Source organism: Anser anser (assembly GCF_964211835.1).
Source record: "Anser anser genome assembly, chromosome: 17".
In the NCBI taxonomy this organism is placed as follows: Eukaryota; Metazoa; Chordata; class Aves; order Anseriformes; family Anatidae; genus Anser; species Anser anser.
The window spans coordinates 5,219,395-5,234,012 of NC_139738.1; the positions used below are offsets into that span (position 1 = coordinate 5,219,395).

At 43.0% G+C, this 14,618-nt stretch overlaps 2 protein-coding genes across 11 annotated transcripts in view; one reads left to right on the top strand and one right to left on the bottom strand.

Annotated features, from left to right (window-relative positions):
- Nucleotides 1-10,561, top strand: TARDBP (TAR DNA binding protein). Of its 7 annotated transcripts, none has more exons than XM_083802539.1 (8): nt 1-66; nt 154-385; nt 2,992-3,078; nt 4,936-5,188; nt 5,937-6,100; nt 7,263-7,403; nt 8,092-8,262; nt 8,632-10,561. In XM_083802539.1, the coding sequence occupies exons 4-8, from the start codon at nt 4,951-4,953 to the stop codon at nt 9,160-9,162; spliced, it is 1,245 nt and encodes a 414-aa protein (XP_083658665.1). In that variant the 5' UTR covers nt 1-66; nt 154-385; nt 2,992-3,078; nt 4,936-4,950; the 3' UTR covers nt 9,163-10,561. The 7 variants fall into 7 exon arrangements, 6 of the variants coding, with proteins under 6 accessions (XP_083658665.1, XP_083658662.1, XP_083658663.1 ...); XM_083802536.1 differs by having other exon boundaries at nt 2,992-3,053; XM_083802537.1 differs by lacking the exons at nt 1-66; nt 154-385 and adding an exon at nt 438-530 and having other exon boundaries at nt 2,992-3,053.
- Nucleotides 9,319-14,618, bottom strand: part of MASP2 (MBL associated serine protease 2) — a 19,057-nt gene continuing 13,757 nt past the window's right edge. For 2 of the 4 annotated variants that reach the window (XM_083802532.1, XM_083802533.1), the window contains exon 11: nt 9,319-13,678. In XM_083802532.1, the coding sequence (XP_083658658.1) occupies nt 12,903-13,678 (776 nt within the window). In that variant the 3' untranslated portion in view covers nt 9,319-12,902. The remainder of the gene's footprint in view (nt 13,679-14,618) is intronic. The other 2 variants (XM_083802534.1, XR_014573257.1) reach the window with 2 other exon arrangements.

Sequence of the window (14,618 nt, forward strand, 5' to 3'; positions counted from 1 at the left end):
CTCTCTCAGATACCTTTGCTGCCTATTCGGATTGTTTCTTCCTCCACTAACACTCAAGGACTGGTGGTAAAACAAGAGGCAGTAGTGACTCTATCTAGGGTGTCAGTTAGGGAAATATGGCCAATGTGTTTTTTGTTTTGTTTTGTTTTTCAGAACTGCTGCTAGTGCTGAAAGGACCAAGGCTGATGGGCACTGAATCCTTCTGGGTCTCTATAAGAGTTGAGCATGTAAAAAATATCTGACTTCAGCTGCGTTTGCTGGGAGCTTAAAAAACCACATCAGCAGTTTTAATCAGTTTTGGAAGAGTTAAGTAAATAAGGACATAAAATAAGGAAGGAGGAAACTCTGCCCCTTTAAGGGACAGGACTAAACCATTAAATTTGAGGTAATTGAAATCGTGGCTTTTTAGGATCATGGGAAAAATCGCCTGAAATGTGTCAGGCACTGTAATGAAGTCTTAGAAGCTGCTTTAACTAAGGGGATTAGGAGGAGCGTTGCTGTGAGAACAATGGACTAAGTGATCTTTCCAGGTACTTTACATGGGTGGAAGCTGCTTGTTTTGTTTAACAGAAGCCTTTCTGTAAGTAGTTGTTTTAGGCAGCTAGGTATTAGTAAATTTTTACATTGATAACTTGTAAATGAACTAAGTTGAATAATGTTTGTGATCTCCTTTGTAAGACTACTGCGAAGCTGATGTGAGATTGGCTTCAGCATTTAAGGCTTTACAAAAAAAAGTGAAGATTAACGAACACTTCCATGTTTTAACAACCCCTCAGGGACAGGGAGTGATTTAACACCACCACAGTGGGTTTGTGATGGTGGGATTGTTACTGCCTGCTTGGAGCTGGAGAGGAGGCAGAACGTCACCAGCCAGGTAGCTGGGGCTGGGACTGGGACTGGTGTGCTTATGACTCTGTAAGGTATGGCTCTGTGTATTCTCTGCTTGGAGAGACAAAATAAAAAAGAGGTCTGGTGAGATGGATAACTTGTACTGAGGAGCTCACAGTTAAGGTTCTTGACTGCTTTTTTTACATATGCTTATTTTATTCTCCTTTGCTTGTGTGTGGAAAGTTCTACTTATGGTAGGCATTTCTGGGGAGGGGAGGAAGTAATTATTGCAAATGTCCTTGTGGTGAAAGCTTTTTCCAAGAGGAAGAGAGAAAGATAAGTGTTGTAAAATGCTGCTCTCTTTTTTGCATGCGTGTGAATGGATTTTCAACTATAGCTAGGTAAATGAAATACTACTGATCTTGTTCCTTCAGGGGAATGGCATCTGTGATATACAGCCTGTTTAACTGGAGGCTCAAATGGCTTTAAATGAGAACAAGAAATACATAACCGAAGGGTGACCTGCTCCTTTCGGTTACTACATTCAGGGTGGGCTCTACTTGGTGCATGTGGCAGAGAGGACTCTGCTTATGAAGGAGCAGGGGAAGGCTGATTGAAAGGATGCAGGCTGCTTAAGGGCACGTCCTTGGGATAGTGATAATGTAGCTCTCTTTCTTTTCTTCTCACTAAATGTATGTAGAATGAGAACCATCACAGAGAATGCAATGTTTCTAAGTTGCTCAGACTTTTCTGCAGAGAATGCTTGTTTTATGCCTGGAGAGGGGTAAATGTGATCATCATCCTTCCACTCAGAGTAAAGCAGGAGACGCTTTATGTGGAGAAAGAGACTCCCACTGAGTAAGGGTGAGCGATGCAGCTTATTAACTATTGGCAAAACCAGGCTAGATTCTGACTGCACTGATAAGCCATCATTATTTAAATCTTTTTTTTTTACTGATCTAACTAAAATTAAAAATAGGCCCAAGCACTCCCTGTTTATCAGTACTTGTTTTGTTGGTTTGTCTTTTCCTTTTATCATGAGGTTATATTTAGATGCCCATTGATGTTTCACCCCGAGTGCTTTGGGGAGAGTGAACAGCTGATCGTTACACTCAGTTTGCTTGTACCCATGAGCACGCTTAACCTAGAGCAGCAAATAGTTATTGTATTGCATTTTGTTTTGTGCCTGTGGGCACACTTAACTCAATATACATGATGGCGAGTACCACAGTATTGCATTTGTCTGCACCCATGGGCACTGTGAATTGCCAGTGTGAGAGAACTGGTGAATTAACTAGCTGCGTGCCCACTGGTGTAGTTACTTCAAGAGCAATACCACTGCTAATTGCTTAACTTAAATCTAATCATAAAGCAAAGCAACAGAAGGAAAGCACTGTAAGAATCCCAGTTTTTACAGTAAATGGATAGTCACGTTTGTTTAATTCTAAGCTTGTTTGTAGCAAAAACTGAGGAACAAGCTCCAGAGGCAACAGTCCCTGTTGTAATTACCCTCCTTCCCCTGCCTGTTTTACAGGCAGCAAGCTGCATTGAGCTCACTGCTCTCTCCAGGCTCTTGCCTGCACAGAATCTAGTTCAGAGTTGATGCTTATTCTGCTCATTAATGAAATTACCACCAGATGATTTGCTAGATAGAGGTCACTTTGGCTGAATGCCATGACAACCTCTTCAAATACCATGATTGCTAAACTATAGCTTTGACTTGAAATAGTGCAGTAGGTAATGTTGACATGCTGCAATTACACTCAGTCCTCACAGCGTGTTCAAACAACGCTGGCTGCCTCCGTGCTGACTTGGCAACACCAGAACTGGGTTTGGGATGTGTACTGTGGATAGCTAGAAAATGCAGGAATTCCGCCTGCTTAGGTGGAGCACTAGCTTATCTTGTTAGCCTGTGTATTGTCAGGTCCTCTTAGAACTCTAATGGGAAAGGGTAATTAAATAAGGCTGAGACTAAGGTAAAAAGGGCATAGATGAGCTAGGTTTCAGTGGTGCTGCAGCCTACTTTTCCAACTAAAGAAATCTTCAGTGGGAATCTTAAATACTCAGGAGTTCTGTATAGATTGATGCAAGGGACTGGATTAGCCTTTTTTAGCAGTAGGGCCTCTATCTTTACTAATAAGTTTTCTTATTTTTATTTTTTAGGAGCAATGCAAGGAAGGTCACGTACCCCACATGTGGATTGGATGAGTGGTGCAAGGGAGCAGGTGGGAAGCCAGGAGGTGTAAGAAGGTAGTAGAATTATTTTCGTTAAGGTGGCATGGTGCAGCCCAATGGTCAAGTCCCAGAACTGAGCTGGTTGGAGTAAGCTCTGCAGCACGCTTTTCTCTCATCCGATGGTGATGGCAGGCAGGACTTCGCAATCCTGCCACCAACCACCCTGTGTGGCTTCCCGTTCATATTTTTCTTTAAACAGAAATGGGTTGTGTTACAGATGTCTCTGATGTAATTTGCAACTAATGTAACTGATTAATGGACCAGATATGCTTTTTTAGTAAAGTATCAGAATAAAATAACTTGGAGATGTGAAATGGCAATTATCCAGACACAAAATATTTAAAACTGTAGAATAGCTACTGATTTATAGCTTTACAGTGTTATCACTGCGAAGTACAAAACTGTGGAGTTTTATCTTGAGGATTATGGTACAAAAAGTAGTTGATCAGCCTTAGAAAAGGAACCAGGCCAGGTGGCAATCACCATGTTCCTGGCACCACTGTTTTTTCTTTCCAGGTGGCTGTTTTGCACAACTTGTATGAGCTAAAAGAGAAGGGTCACCACTGTTCCCTAGCTAGCAGCTGTGACTGCAGCTTGGGAAAACATGCAGATGGCTCTTCTGCAGAGTTTTTTTTTTTTAAGTGTCAGAAAAGTGGCATGAGTGTGCCTTGGCCATTGTGGCTTTGGAGTTCCTAAGTTTGATATTGTATATTGAGGGTTAACTGTTGAGCCTTTCCATTACGTGAGGAGAGACTCTGTCTAGTATTAAGTCATGTTATGGCAAACCTGAAGTATTAAAGGTCAGTGTTAGAACTACTACACCTTTTTTAAAAAAACTTCTACCAATCCTAAAAACTGTTTTACGTAAGGCCAGAGCAGGACGCTGCTCTGACCCCATTGCTTCCCCCCGTTCTGGGGAGAGATGCAAGAGCAAATTACCTGAAGGAATTAATGAATTCTGAGCAAGAACCACAGCTGCAGGAGGGGCTGTCAGCCCCCAAACACGACCCTAGAACTGAGGTGCCGCCCTGGCTAATCCAGCTCCTCACAGGACGGGCAGGGGGAACCTGCGGCGGGGGCAGGCGGGGCAGCCACGGGCAGGAAGGTGCCGTAGGAGGGTTACAGCCCTGGGCCGCCATCGTCCCCCTGGGGGGGGCTCTGAGGGAGCCGCCGCCCCTTCCCGGCAGCCCCACGCGCGGCGCAGGCGCGGCCCGGGCCGTACCACCGGTGCCTTGGGGGGGGGGGGAGCAACAGTACCGGCAGCCGCCCCTTCCCCGCTTGCTGCTGCCGCCGTCCCGGTTCCGTGGGCTGAGGCTCCGTGTGAAGCCGAGCGGAGCCGCAGCCCCGGTCCCGTAGCGCTCCCCGCGGCCGGGCGCGTCCCCGCCGCCCTATTCACCCCCCCCCCCCCGGCGCTGCGGGTGGTTCGCCCCGCGGCCCGGCCCGGCCTCTGAGGGGGGCCGCGGCCGCCATTTTGTGCGGCGCCAGCGGAGGGCGGCGGGGCGGTGCGCGGCTGAGGGCTCCCGGAGACGCCGCTCCCTTCGTGCCCGGTGAGCGGGGGGCGGCAGCGAGCGCTCGGGGTCCCCTCGGTTCTAGGCCGCCGGCAGGCGGGGGGCTGAAGGCGTCGGGGCTCCCCACAGCCCCTCCCCGGCGGCTGGGCCCGGCCCCGGGCCCTGGGGAAGTTCGCCGGGCCCCGGCAGCCGCCGCCGTGGGGCCTTGGTACGGCAGGGCCGAGGCTGAGAGCGGTGACTGAGGGTGTTCCGTGTGCCCCGTCGTGTGGTGAACGCGGGGGGCTTGCACCGTAAGGGTGGAAAGGTGAATACCACGGGACGCAGAGGGTGATCGCTTGTGCCTCTTCCCCCTTGCACGCTTTAGCGACTCCCAGCGAAGATGTCGGAGTATATCCGGGTCACGGAGGATGAGAACGACGAGCCCATCGAGATCCCCTCGGAGGACGACGGCACCGTCCTGCTGTCCACGGTGACGGCCCAGTTCCCCGGGGCGTGCGGGCTGCGCTACAGGAACCCGGTGTCGCAGTGCATGAGGGGCGTCCGGCTGGTCGAGGGGATTCTGCACGCCCCGGAGGCGGGCTGGGGAAACCTGGTCTATGTTGTTAATTATCCCAAAGGTTTGTCAGTGTTCCTTCAGACTTCTGGACAAGCGTACGTTTATAGTGAAGAGGTCCGTGTGCGCTGCTGCTAATTTAACATGGCAGCAACTGCTTTGAAACCTTTGATTTACAAAAGTTCCGTGACTTTAATCACATGTCTGTCCTGCAGAGTAAAGTTGATTCCACTGAGTTTTCAGATGTGCAATAATTTTTTTAATCCTTTAGCTGGAGAGGCACTATAGTGACAAAGTTTTGCGTTATCTTTGAAAGAGTTTGCAGTCTAATACAGACCTTCTGAAGACTGTCGTGTACTGGCATCTCGGTGTACTCACAGGTGCCTCTCTTCAAGCCATGATTTGGTCAGAGGTACTTTTCGAAACAAATGCTCAGAAGAGCAGCCTGATACACACACACACATACACGTTTCTTCCAAAATATTTTTTTAAAGTTCTTGTTTAAAACACTTGTCTTGTCCACGTCCACATAGGACTCTGAGTGTTACTGGATAGTACTTCAGTAAAATAACACAAGCTCAGTCAGGTTGCATTTTTGAGGAAGAATTAAATGTAGATTGTTTTTTTTTCTCTCCTTATACTTGCAGACAGTTGGCTATGGATCATCATAATAAGCACCAGCAGCAAGCACATGTTCATCTAGCCTGCTTTTTCTCATTGTAGTCTATGGTTTTATACCATGCTGTTCATAATTAGTGGAAGCAATTTCCAGACTTACGAGGATGATTTCTAATGTACATCTTTATATTCAGATAATAAGAGAAAAATGGATGAAACAGATGCATCGTCGGCTGTGAAAGTAAAACGAGCAGTACAGAAGACTTCAGATTTGATAGTCCTAGGTTTACCCTGGAAAACCACTGAGCAAGACCTAAAGGAATACTTCAGTACGTTTGGAGAAGTTCTCATGGTGCAGGTAAAATCCTTTTGCAGTTCAAGTAAGGAGGGATGTTATTCAGAAAGCAGTTGTCAGGTGAAGCCAGTGGAAAGAAATGGAGCCATGTAATTTCAGAGCAGATCTGAAGCACCGTGTGTCTGTTCCTAGGTGGTGTTTTGTTCCATGAGCTTTGTAGCTGCAGGCTTGCGTAGGTACAGAGACAGGAGTCTTTGGAAGCGGTAATTCATGCAGGTGGACTTAATGGGTACAGCGTTTTCTTAAGAGCTCTTTAATTTATATTAGCTGTTGCAGCTGAATATGTGTGTGTTTAAATAGATGGGTTAAGGAACTGGAGATTGTTGCGATGGGAACATTTACAAGATTGATAAACTTTCAAACAGAACTTTAATAAATTCATTCAGGAACAGCACGTTCCATGCTGGTGGCTACTCCTGTGTTAGCGCTCCCTGCATGTGGCCTGTATGGCATCTCCTAGCTCAGCTCTGAGCACGCTGTGCTGCACGCCTGGCGCTGCTCGGCCTGTGCAGGTGCCTGGGACCTCGATGGCCTTCGTGGCTGAGATTGACCTGGTCAGGCACGAGGGCTCTCTGACAAGAGAAGTCACAAGACAAGCTTGCTGCAGTTTTCTTGTCTTCTCTTTTCATGCAGGATATTTTTATCCTCATAAAAGAGGGATCTCACCTGACCCTGAGACGCTCAGCTTGTTCTTTACCTTTTGTTACATGGATGCCTCCTGTGTGCAGCCATGCCTGTTTGCCCCTTTGGTGGTTGCATCGCTTAAACAGAATGTATGGCTATGCCCTCGCAATGTTACAAAATATTTAAATCCTGTTTTGTATTACGCTGGTTTAGGATGCTAATATTTGGGCTCAAAGCAGCTAGAATTAATTTAAACTTGTAGGCATCACAGGCCTTTGCTGTGACTACAGAGCTTTAGAGTTAGTTTCCTAGGAAAAGGTAGGGGGATTGGACAAGATGATCTTTCAAGGTCCCTTCCAATCCCTAACATCCTGTGATTCTGTGTATGCAACGGGGTAATCAAAACTCTGTATGTACTCTTTCCTGGTGATCTTAATGTCAAGGGTGATAGAGGAGGTGACTGGTAAATAGTTTATTATGTCACAAATACGAGCACACAGTGCTACTGTGTTCTTTTTAAAAGTCTTCTTCTTTATTGTAGGTTAAGAAGGATATTAAAACTGGTCACTCAAAAGGTTTTGGTTTTGTTCGGTTTACGGATTATGAAACCCAGGTGAAAGTAATGTCTCAGCGACACATGATAGATGGAAGATGGTGTGACTGTAAGCTTCCCAATTCGAAGGTACTTCCGTGTTGCCAATTTTATTTTACCAAATGTTCACAAGTACACATTTTTTTTTTTAGCAACTGTGTTAAGTGAGCGGATGAACAGAGTAACTATCCGTTCTTGGATGTGGCTTTTGAGTCTGTGAATAGACAGGACAGGTGAGAGCAGGGAAAGAAAATAACGAGGAGGTGGGTGGACAGGGAGCGAAAAGCAGTGTTGGGGAAATAGCTAGTTACATCGGGGAATTGAGTACAGATAAAAACCTGAAAATAACATATTTTACCATCAAGCAGTACCTGCTTAACTTGTCTGCTGTGTGACTAAGTGGAGAATAAAGGAGGCAGAATTTACAACCTAGGAAAGATCAGAATGACTCTTTTGTTGAATTGAGAACAAATCCAAAGCTTCTGTTTGTGTATTTCCTGTATGTATATATGCAGTTACGTACAGCAGAATGATGTGTCCTGCACTGGCTTTGTCACTGTCCTTAACTGGAAACAAGGGTACCAACAGTTGATCCGTACCAGGGTGCAGAGTGTACCAGGTGCTCTCTCTGAACAGAACTTCTTAAGTCTCAAACTTTCAAACTTCCTTAATTGTCAGTCTGTAGGACAGCCTAGGTTAAAAGGGGCATTTATGAGAAAGTTGCTAAATTCTTGAGTAATCGTGACTTTTGTTAATTGCTCTTTTCAATTCTCTCCAGCAAAGTCCCGACGAGCCTTTGCGCAGCAGAAAAGTGTTCGTTGGGCGTTGCACTGAGGACATGACAGCAGATGAACTCCGGCAGTTTTTTGCTCAGTACGGAGAAGTGGTAGATGTCTTCATTCCTAAACCCTTCCGAGCTTTTGCTTTTGTTACATTTGCAGATGATCAGGTATGTCTTAAAATATTTTAACCTTGAATTTAGGCAACCTGTGTTTCAGGTCGATAGTCTCATATTTCTGGAATGTCATATGAAGCCTTTGTCCACTCTCTTGCAAATTCCAGTGGAATTGGCTTGACTTGATCTACTGAAATACGTAGGGTTACTCAGATGCTTTCATACAGACTGATTCTACTCTGCACTTAGTGCAGTAGCAAGTGTGAAGATAAAACACCTCAATTGGATTAAGTATACATACACTTCTTTTGCAGGTTAAATATCTGCTCAGAATCTTGTGGGCTTCTTTTTGTCTTATACTGCTAATAATTTTTAAAATAAAAAAGAATAACCTATATTTAATTAATCCCTTATTTCTTATAGGTTGCCCAGTCTCTTTGTGGAGAGGACTTGATCATTAAAGGAATCAGCGTACATATATCCAATGCTGAACCTAAGCACAATAGCAATAGACAGTTAGAGAGAGGTGGAAGATTTGGTGGTAATCCCGGAGGCTTTGGGAATCAGGGGGGGTTTGGCAACAGCAGGGGAGGCGGGGGAGGGCTGGGTAACAACCAGGGCAGTAACATGGGTGGGGGAATGAACTTCGGAGCCTTTAGCATCAACCCTGCCATGATGGCAGCAGCGCAGGCAGCCCTGCAGAGCAGCTGGGGAATGATGGGCATGCTGGCCAGCCAGCAGAACCAGTCAGGGCCGTCGGGAAACAACCAGCCTCAAGGCAACATGCAGCGGGAGCAGAACCAGGGGTTTAGTTCAGGAAATAACTCTTACGGTGGTTCCAACTCGGGAGCAGCAATAGGCTGGGGCTCAGCCTCGAACGCGGGCTCCAGCAGTGGGTTTAACGGAGGCTTTGGTTCAAGCATGGATTCCAAATCGTCAGGCTGGGGAATGTAGACGCAGTGGGCTCTGATACTGACTCTATGGTGGGAAGTCAAATTTTTCTAACTCATGGTAAGTATACTGTAAATTACATATATACTAAAGTTTTCCAAATCAGTTTGTTCAATGTGCAGTATATTCAGCAGTATTTTTGACATTTTTCTTTTGTAAAAAAAAAAAAAAAAAGAAGAAGAAAGGTAAAAGGAATTTTATAAGTTTTGTTACTTAACTTGTTGGAATACTGAATGTTTGGAAGTGGACTGCTGTTTGCCTGATAGGTAAACTAACACTACAATCGATAGGAAAGGTTTCTCCTGTAGTACTTTATCCCTTGTTTCCTGGCTACCTGAATTCTTTGCATGTTCAAAATGGAAACCATTGGTCAGAAACAGCATTCTCTCCCTCTTGTTTTTAATTTGCTCCCACCATAAGAATCTCCAAGTGCCCCAACTGGAGAACACAGTGTCGTTTTTCTGTTTTGTTTGTTGGTTGTTTTGTTGTTTTTGTTTTTTTAACACTGTCTCCCCTCCATACTAAAGTACGATATGAAGGCTTCATTTAATCTCCGCAGTTCATCTCATTTCAAATGTGTATGGAAGAAGCACTTCATTGAAAGCAGTGCTGTAAATATTCTGCCTTAGGAATACTTCTGTCTACATGCTTTCTCATCCAAGAATACTTCATCACACTGCACATGCTGCGTCTTAGACGGTGGGTGTTCCATTTTTATCCGCTACTCTTTATTTCATGGAGTCGTATCAACGCTATGAACGCAAGGCTGTGAGATGGAACCAGAAGGCTGTTTGAACTTTTGAAACCTTGTGTGGGATTGATGGTGGTGCCGAGGCATGAGAGGGCTGGTATGTGCGAGATAAAGGAGAGAGCGCATGCAGAGACCTGGTGGTGCATTATGGGATTTTATTTTACTTGGCGAGATGTCTCTCAATCCTGTGGCTTTGGTGAGAGAGTGTGCAGAGAGCAATGATAGCAAATAAAGTACGAGTGTTTATTGCATTCAAAGGACATCCATATGTGGAAGACTTTAAGTGGGTTTTATACCTAGTTAATCAATTAGTTGAATGTGTTTATGTGAAACGAATATTTGTATTTTTTTTCCCTTATGTCAACTGCTGTGAATGCTGTATGGTGTGTGTTTTTTTTCTGTTAATGATTTGTAAGTGTGGTAATGTGAATTGAAGATGATGGGGTTTGCGATGAGAACATTGAGCTTGTGGTGTGCTTTGCAGTAGCTCATGCAGCAGAGATCACTAGCGAGCTCAGTGTGCCTCTTCAGGGTGGAAGCTCCACTGTGTAAGATATCCATAAGAATGCTGTTTGCTGCAGTTTCGTGTTTGGATGCTTTTTATAAGATTTGTCACTGTAGGAAATTCTTAAATAAAACTGATTTAAGTAATATGTGTCTTTGTTTTGCAGCCCTGAATGCAAAGAATTCATAGCGGTTAATTAATTTTACCCTTTTGAGATGAACTTCTGTAAAGTCTTTTTTTGCAGTAATTCGGTTTGTTTCAGATAAGCATGCTCTAAAAGTTGACAAGTCAAACGGAGCCACCGCTCATCATGTATCGATACCTGACACCCAACCTTAAGCCATTGTATTTTTGCATTGTTCAGTGATGTGTATATATCTAAAATCCAGTTCCCACAAGTTTGGGTGTCTGCACCTAGAATGGTAAGCAGTTCCCTCCAGATTGCATCTATACCAAGGAAAGTTACTTGTTTTTTCAGGAGTTGGAGTTGGGGGGGGGGTTCATCAGAAGTGTGATGGGGGGGAACAAACACTGTCAGCTGTATTTCCGTCCACGGCATCTCCTTTGGGGATGTAGGCTTTTAACCTGTATTTTTAAACCAGTCCACTTGATAGGAAGTAGGGTTCTGCAACACTTCTAGCTCAAAAGAAAGCTCTAAATTCATTTTTAAAACTAGTCACAGAAAAGACTTTCCAGCTGAATAAAGCATTAGTTGAATGTATGTGGATTTTGTCAGAAGTCTTATCTGGAAAACAATGTTTACTACAAGTGCAAAAGCGCAAACAAGCAGCTTCTTAACAAAGAGCAGGATGTTTCAGGGGAAGTTGTTGGAAAATTATTTCCATGGGCGGCAGGAGCTTGAGGAATTATTTAACCTACTTGCACTTGAAGCCCACTGAAGCTTGATCCATATTCTTATACACTGTACTACTGCGCTGTGGCTATGCAAGTTCTGAGTATGGATTTACTCAGGTTTTTAATCTCTTTAACTTTTCAAGTTATATCTCAATTACTGAATATTATACTGAGGTTTGTGAATAAAAGACCATCTAAACAGTTGATCAAACTGCACTACTGTTAGTTTTCCACTTGAATTGCAGTACTAAATCATCTAGGTCTCAATATACATTTTAAAGGGGGGGGTTGGCAAACACTCAGGCTGAAAATTAGTCCCGTGCTTGTTGTTCATATCCCACTGCAAAAAGTTGCTTAGATCTTTTTTTTTCCTGCACCTAAGTCAGAATAATCTCCAAACTCTGTACCATTGTGAATTTTGCATTTTAGCACTTGCACTATTACCAGCTACTTCTGCTGAGTAACACTTAAAAATGGTATTCTTGGACCTCCAAAGACTAACTGTGACAGCCCTGCAAGGAACTGTATGGTAAGTTTTTGTAATTAGCATGGCTTTAATTTTGTTTAACTTGTTTAAGTCCAGTCCTAGGTTTTAGCAGACGGGTTGGCAGCAGTGAGTCTTTGCTAATAATTTTAGCCTTCCCTGACCCTCAAACAAAATCTCTGAAAGTTTTAGAAGAATTTTCAAGTTTTAGTAATATTTTCTAACTGCTTTGCATACTCTAGTATTTATAAGTAAGTAAATAAAATGCTATTGCTATTATATTGAAGTGTTTGGAGTCTTTTTTTAAAGAGATTTAATTTTCAGTATTTCACTTTCTATGATAATATAACTAACAAAAGAATGTGGTATAAAAGAAACAGGAATCTTAGGTAAGTGTAAGGGGATACGCCATTTGTACACACTTAGTAAAAGCAGTTACTGTAGAAAATGTGGAACTGCTTCCACTTAGTTCTGACAATCTTGTCAGCTGATGCTGTACTGAAATTATATGTTCAAAGGTGAAAGCTTAGCTTTATATAAAGCTATGTTCAGAGAAACAGGTTTTGCAGCTGACAGCAGGAAGCCCTTTAAAGGCAAGAGTTGTACAGCTGTACCTATGCTTAATAGGGCAGTTATTACAGAGCCTGTGAGGTTTCTCTGAAGCGGAGAGCACTGTACAAGTGTTCTCCAACTTGGGGGCTGCTGGTACAACCGGGATCCTTCAGCTACCCGTGTACACTGGGGGGTGGTTTAAAGTACCTTGATGCTCCGCATGCTTTCACTGGCTGTGTTCGTTCAAATGCTAGTTGGTAATGCTGCAGTCCTACAAGAATCCACAATGCTATTTGAAAGAAAACAAAATTTTGTTAACGGTATCTTTAAATAGCAACACAAGTCTCAAGTTTCTTGAAATTACAAAACTGTCATAGACCTAAAGATCTTTTAACAGCCCTTAAGAAAGTACAAAGGTGAAAATTGTGTTTGGATATTCGAGTGCTTGTTTTTATATAATATATAAACAAAAGTTAAGCTCAATGACAAAGTTAAACATTTAAAGGTTTAGTGGTGCTTCAAGTATTTAAATACTCTAGCTAGAACTGTAATCCAACTAATAGTGAAGAGCTGGTATGACTTCATATAACAGTCTACTAAGAATTATTTGAAATAGTGCTTTCAATCCAAGGGATGTAATTGGTTACTCTTGTATAGACCCTGTACTGCCCTGAAACAGCACAGTCTAAAGCCCAGGACACAATGCCAACAACAAACCATTTTTTGGTCTGAGCATCTAAGAACACCAGTGGTCCTCCACTGTCCCCACTACATGCATCTCTGCCCCCTCCCTCAGCTCCAGCACACACCATGTTTTCTGTTACCACAAGAGGTTTTCCATTAAATGATTTATTTGCATATGCAGCTGTACACTCTTTCTGACTGATAACTATCAGCTCGGTGTACAGCAGGACAACGGAAGAGCTCCTAGTCTCAGTCCTTCCCCAACCTGATACAGCTACCATGTAATTTGCTTTCATTTGAAATCTTTCTTCTTTTCCTGGTAAACAAATGGGTGTAATATTGGTACTGATTGGGACTTTATGTTTCAGTTTAATCAATGCAATATCATTGTCAAAATCAACAGGATCATTTTTGTAACCTTCGTGAATAAAAATTTTTTCTGCCCAGGTTTCTTCATAGTGATCTGAACGTTTGTTCAAAATCCCTAGTTTAATCCTCAAAGCTGAGGGGTTTCTCTGCCCAACTACAACGTGAGCAGCTGTTAAAACCCAGCTGTCGTACAGAAGCGAACCACCTCCTAAACCTCCATGCTCAGTAATTAACATCACTTGCCAGGGAAATTCTCCAGGCTTGGCTCTCCTTCCTCCGTATATGCGTTCCAGAGTTCCACTTGTCCGCATTCCACAAACTGCAAAAACAAGAATGCAGCAATAAATGTTAACATTTAAAGATGTGGACATTGATTCATTATGCTGGTATGGGTAAAATTAAGTTAATGATTCTAAATGTAATTCCTAGATTGTTCTGAATGGTAAAATTGCTTCCAAATGAATATTTGATTTAGCGTACAATTTTCATTAGTCAGTAGAACATACAGCCTTTGGAAAAGTTCTATAATCAAGAGAGACAGTTTTGCTTAAGAATTTGGGCGTAGAGATCTCAATGCATTTGTTCTAAATGTAAATTAAGGTAATTGGAATATATGGACATTCTAATCTAAAAGATAAGAACAATTAGGCTTTTATATTGTAAAATGTTTCTCCGAAAACTCATTCTCGTATGTTGAGTAATTTTACAGAGTAACTAATTTAGCAGTTTGAGCATCTAAAAACAAACAAAACATATTCTGCATTAAGGGTATTCAGTGGCTTTCTCCCCCTCTCAAATAATTCTGGAGACCGGTTCAATTTTCCCATCAGAAACAATTCCAAGCAATTGAAAAACAAGAATTTATTTAGTTATGAAACTGCATTCTTGAGAATGGAACTGGAGTAAATGCTTCAGCTTTTTACTCTCTTTAAGGGAAACTGAACTACAGAGTTTCTGGCGTTAATCTCCAATGCCAGCAGCAATAGAGACCCTCAGGTAAGACCAAGCTTTGTTAAAAACAGTGAACAATTTAACAGAAAAATATAAGGTCGGTGTGTATAACTATTAGGAGTGCCAGTCACACGATGTCATTATTGGAACATTTTTAGTTTATTGTTCCTCCCTGTTGAACAGCTATTATTGCACTTGCCGTTTTGGAAAATCAGAGTGACATAAAGACGGTAGTCTGATTTTTGAAACGAACATTCTAAAATGAAGTGCCTCATCAACTTAAAGGTATTTAAACCATAAGATGTGTG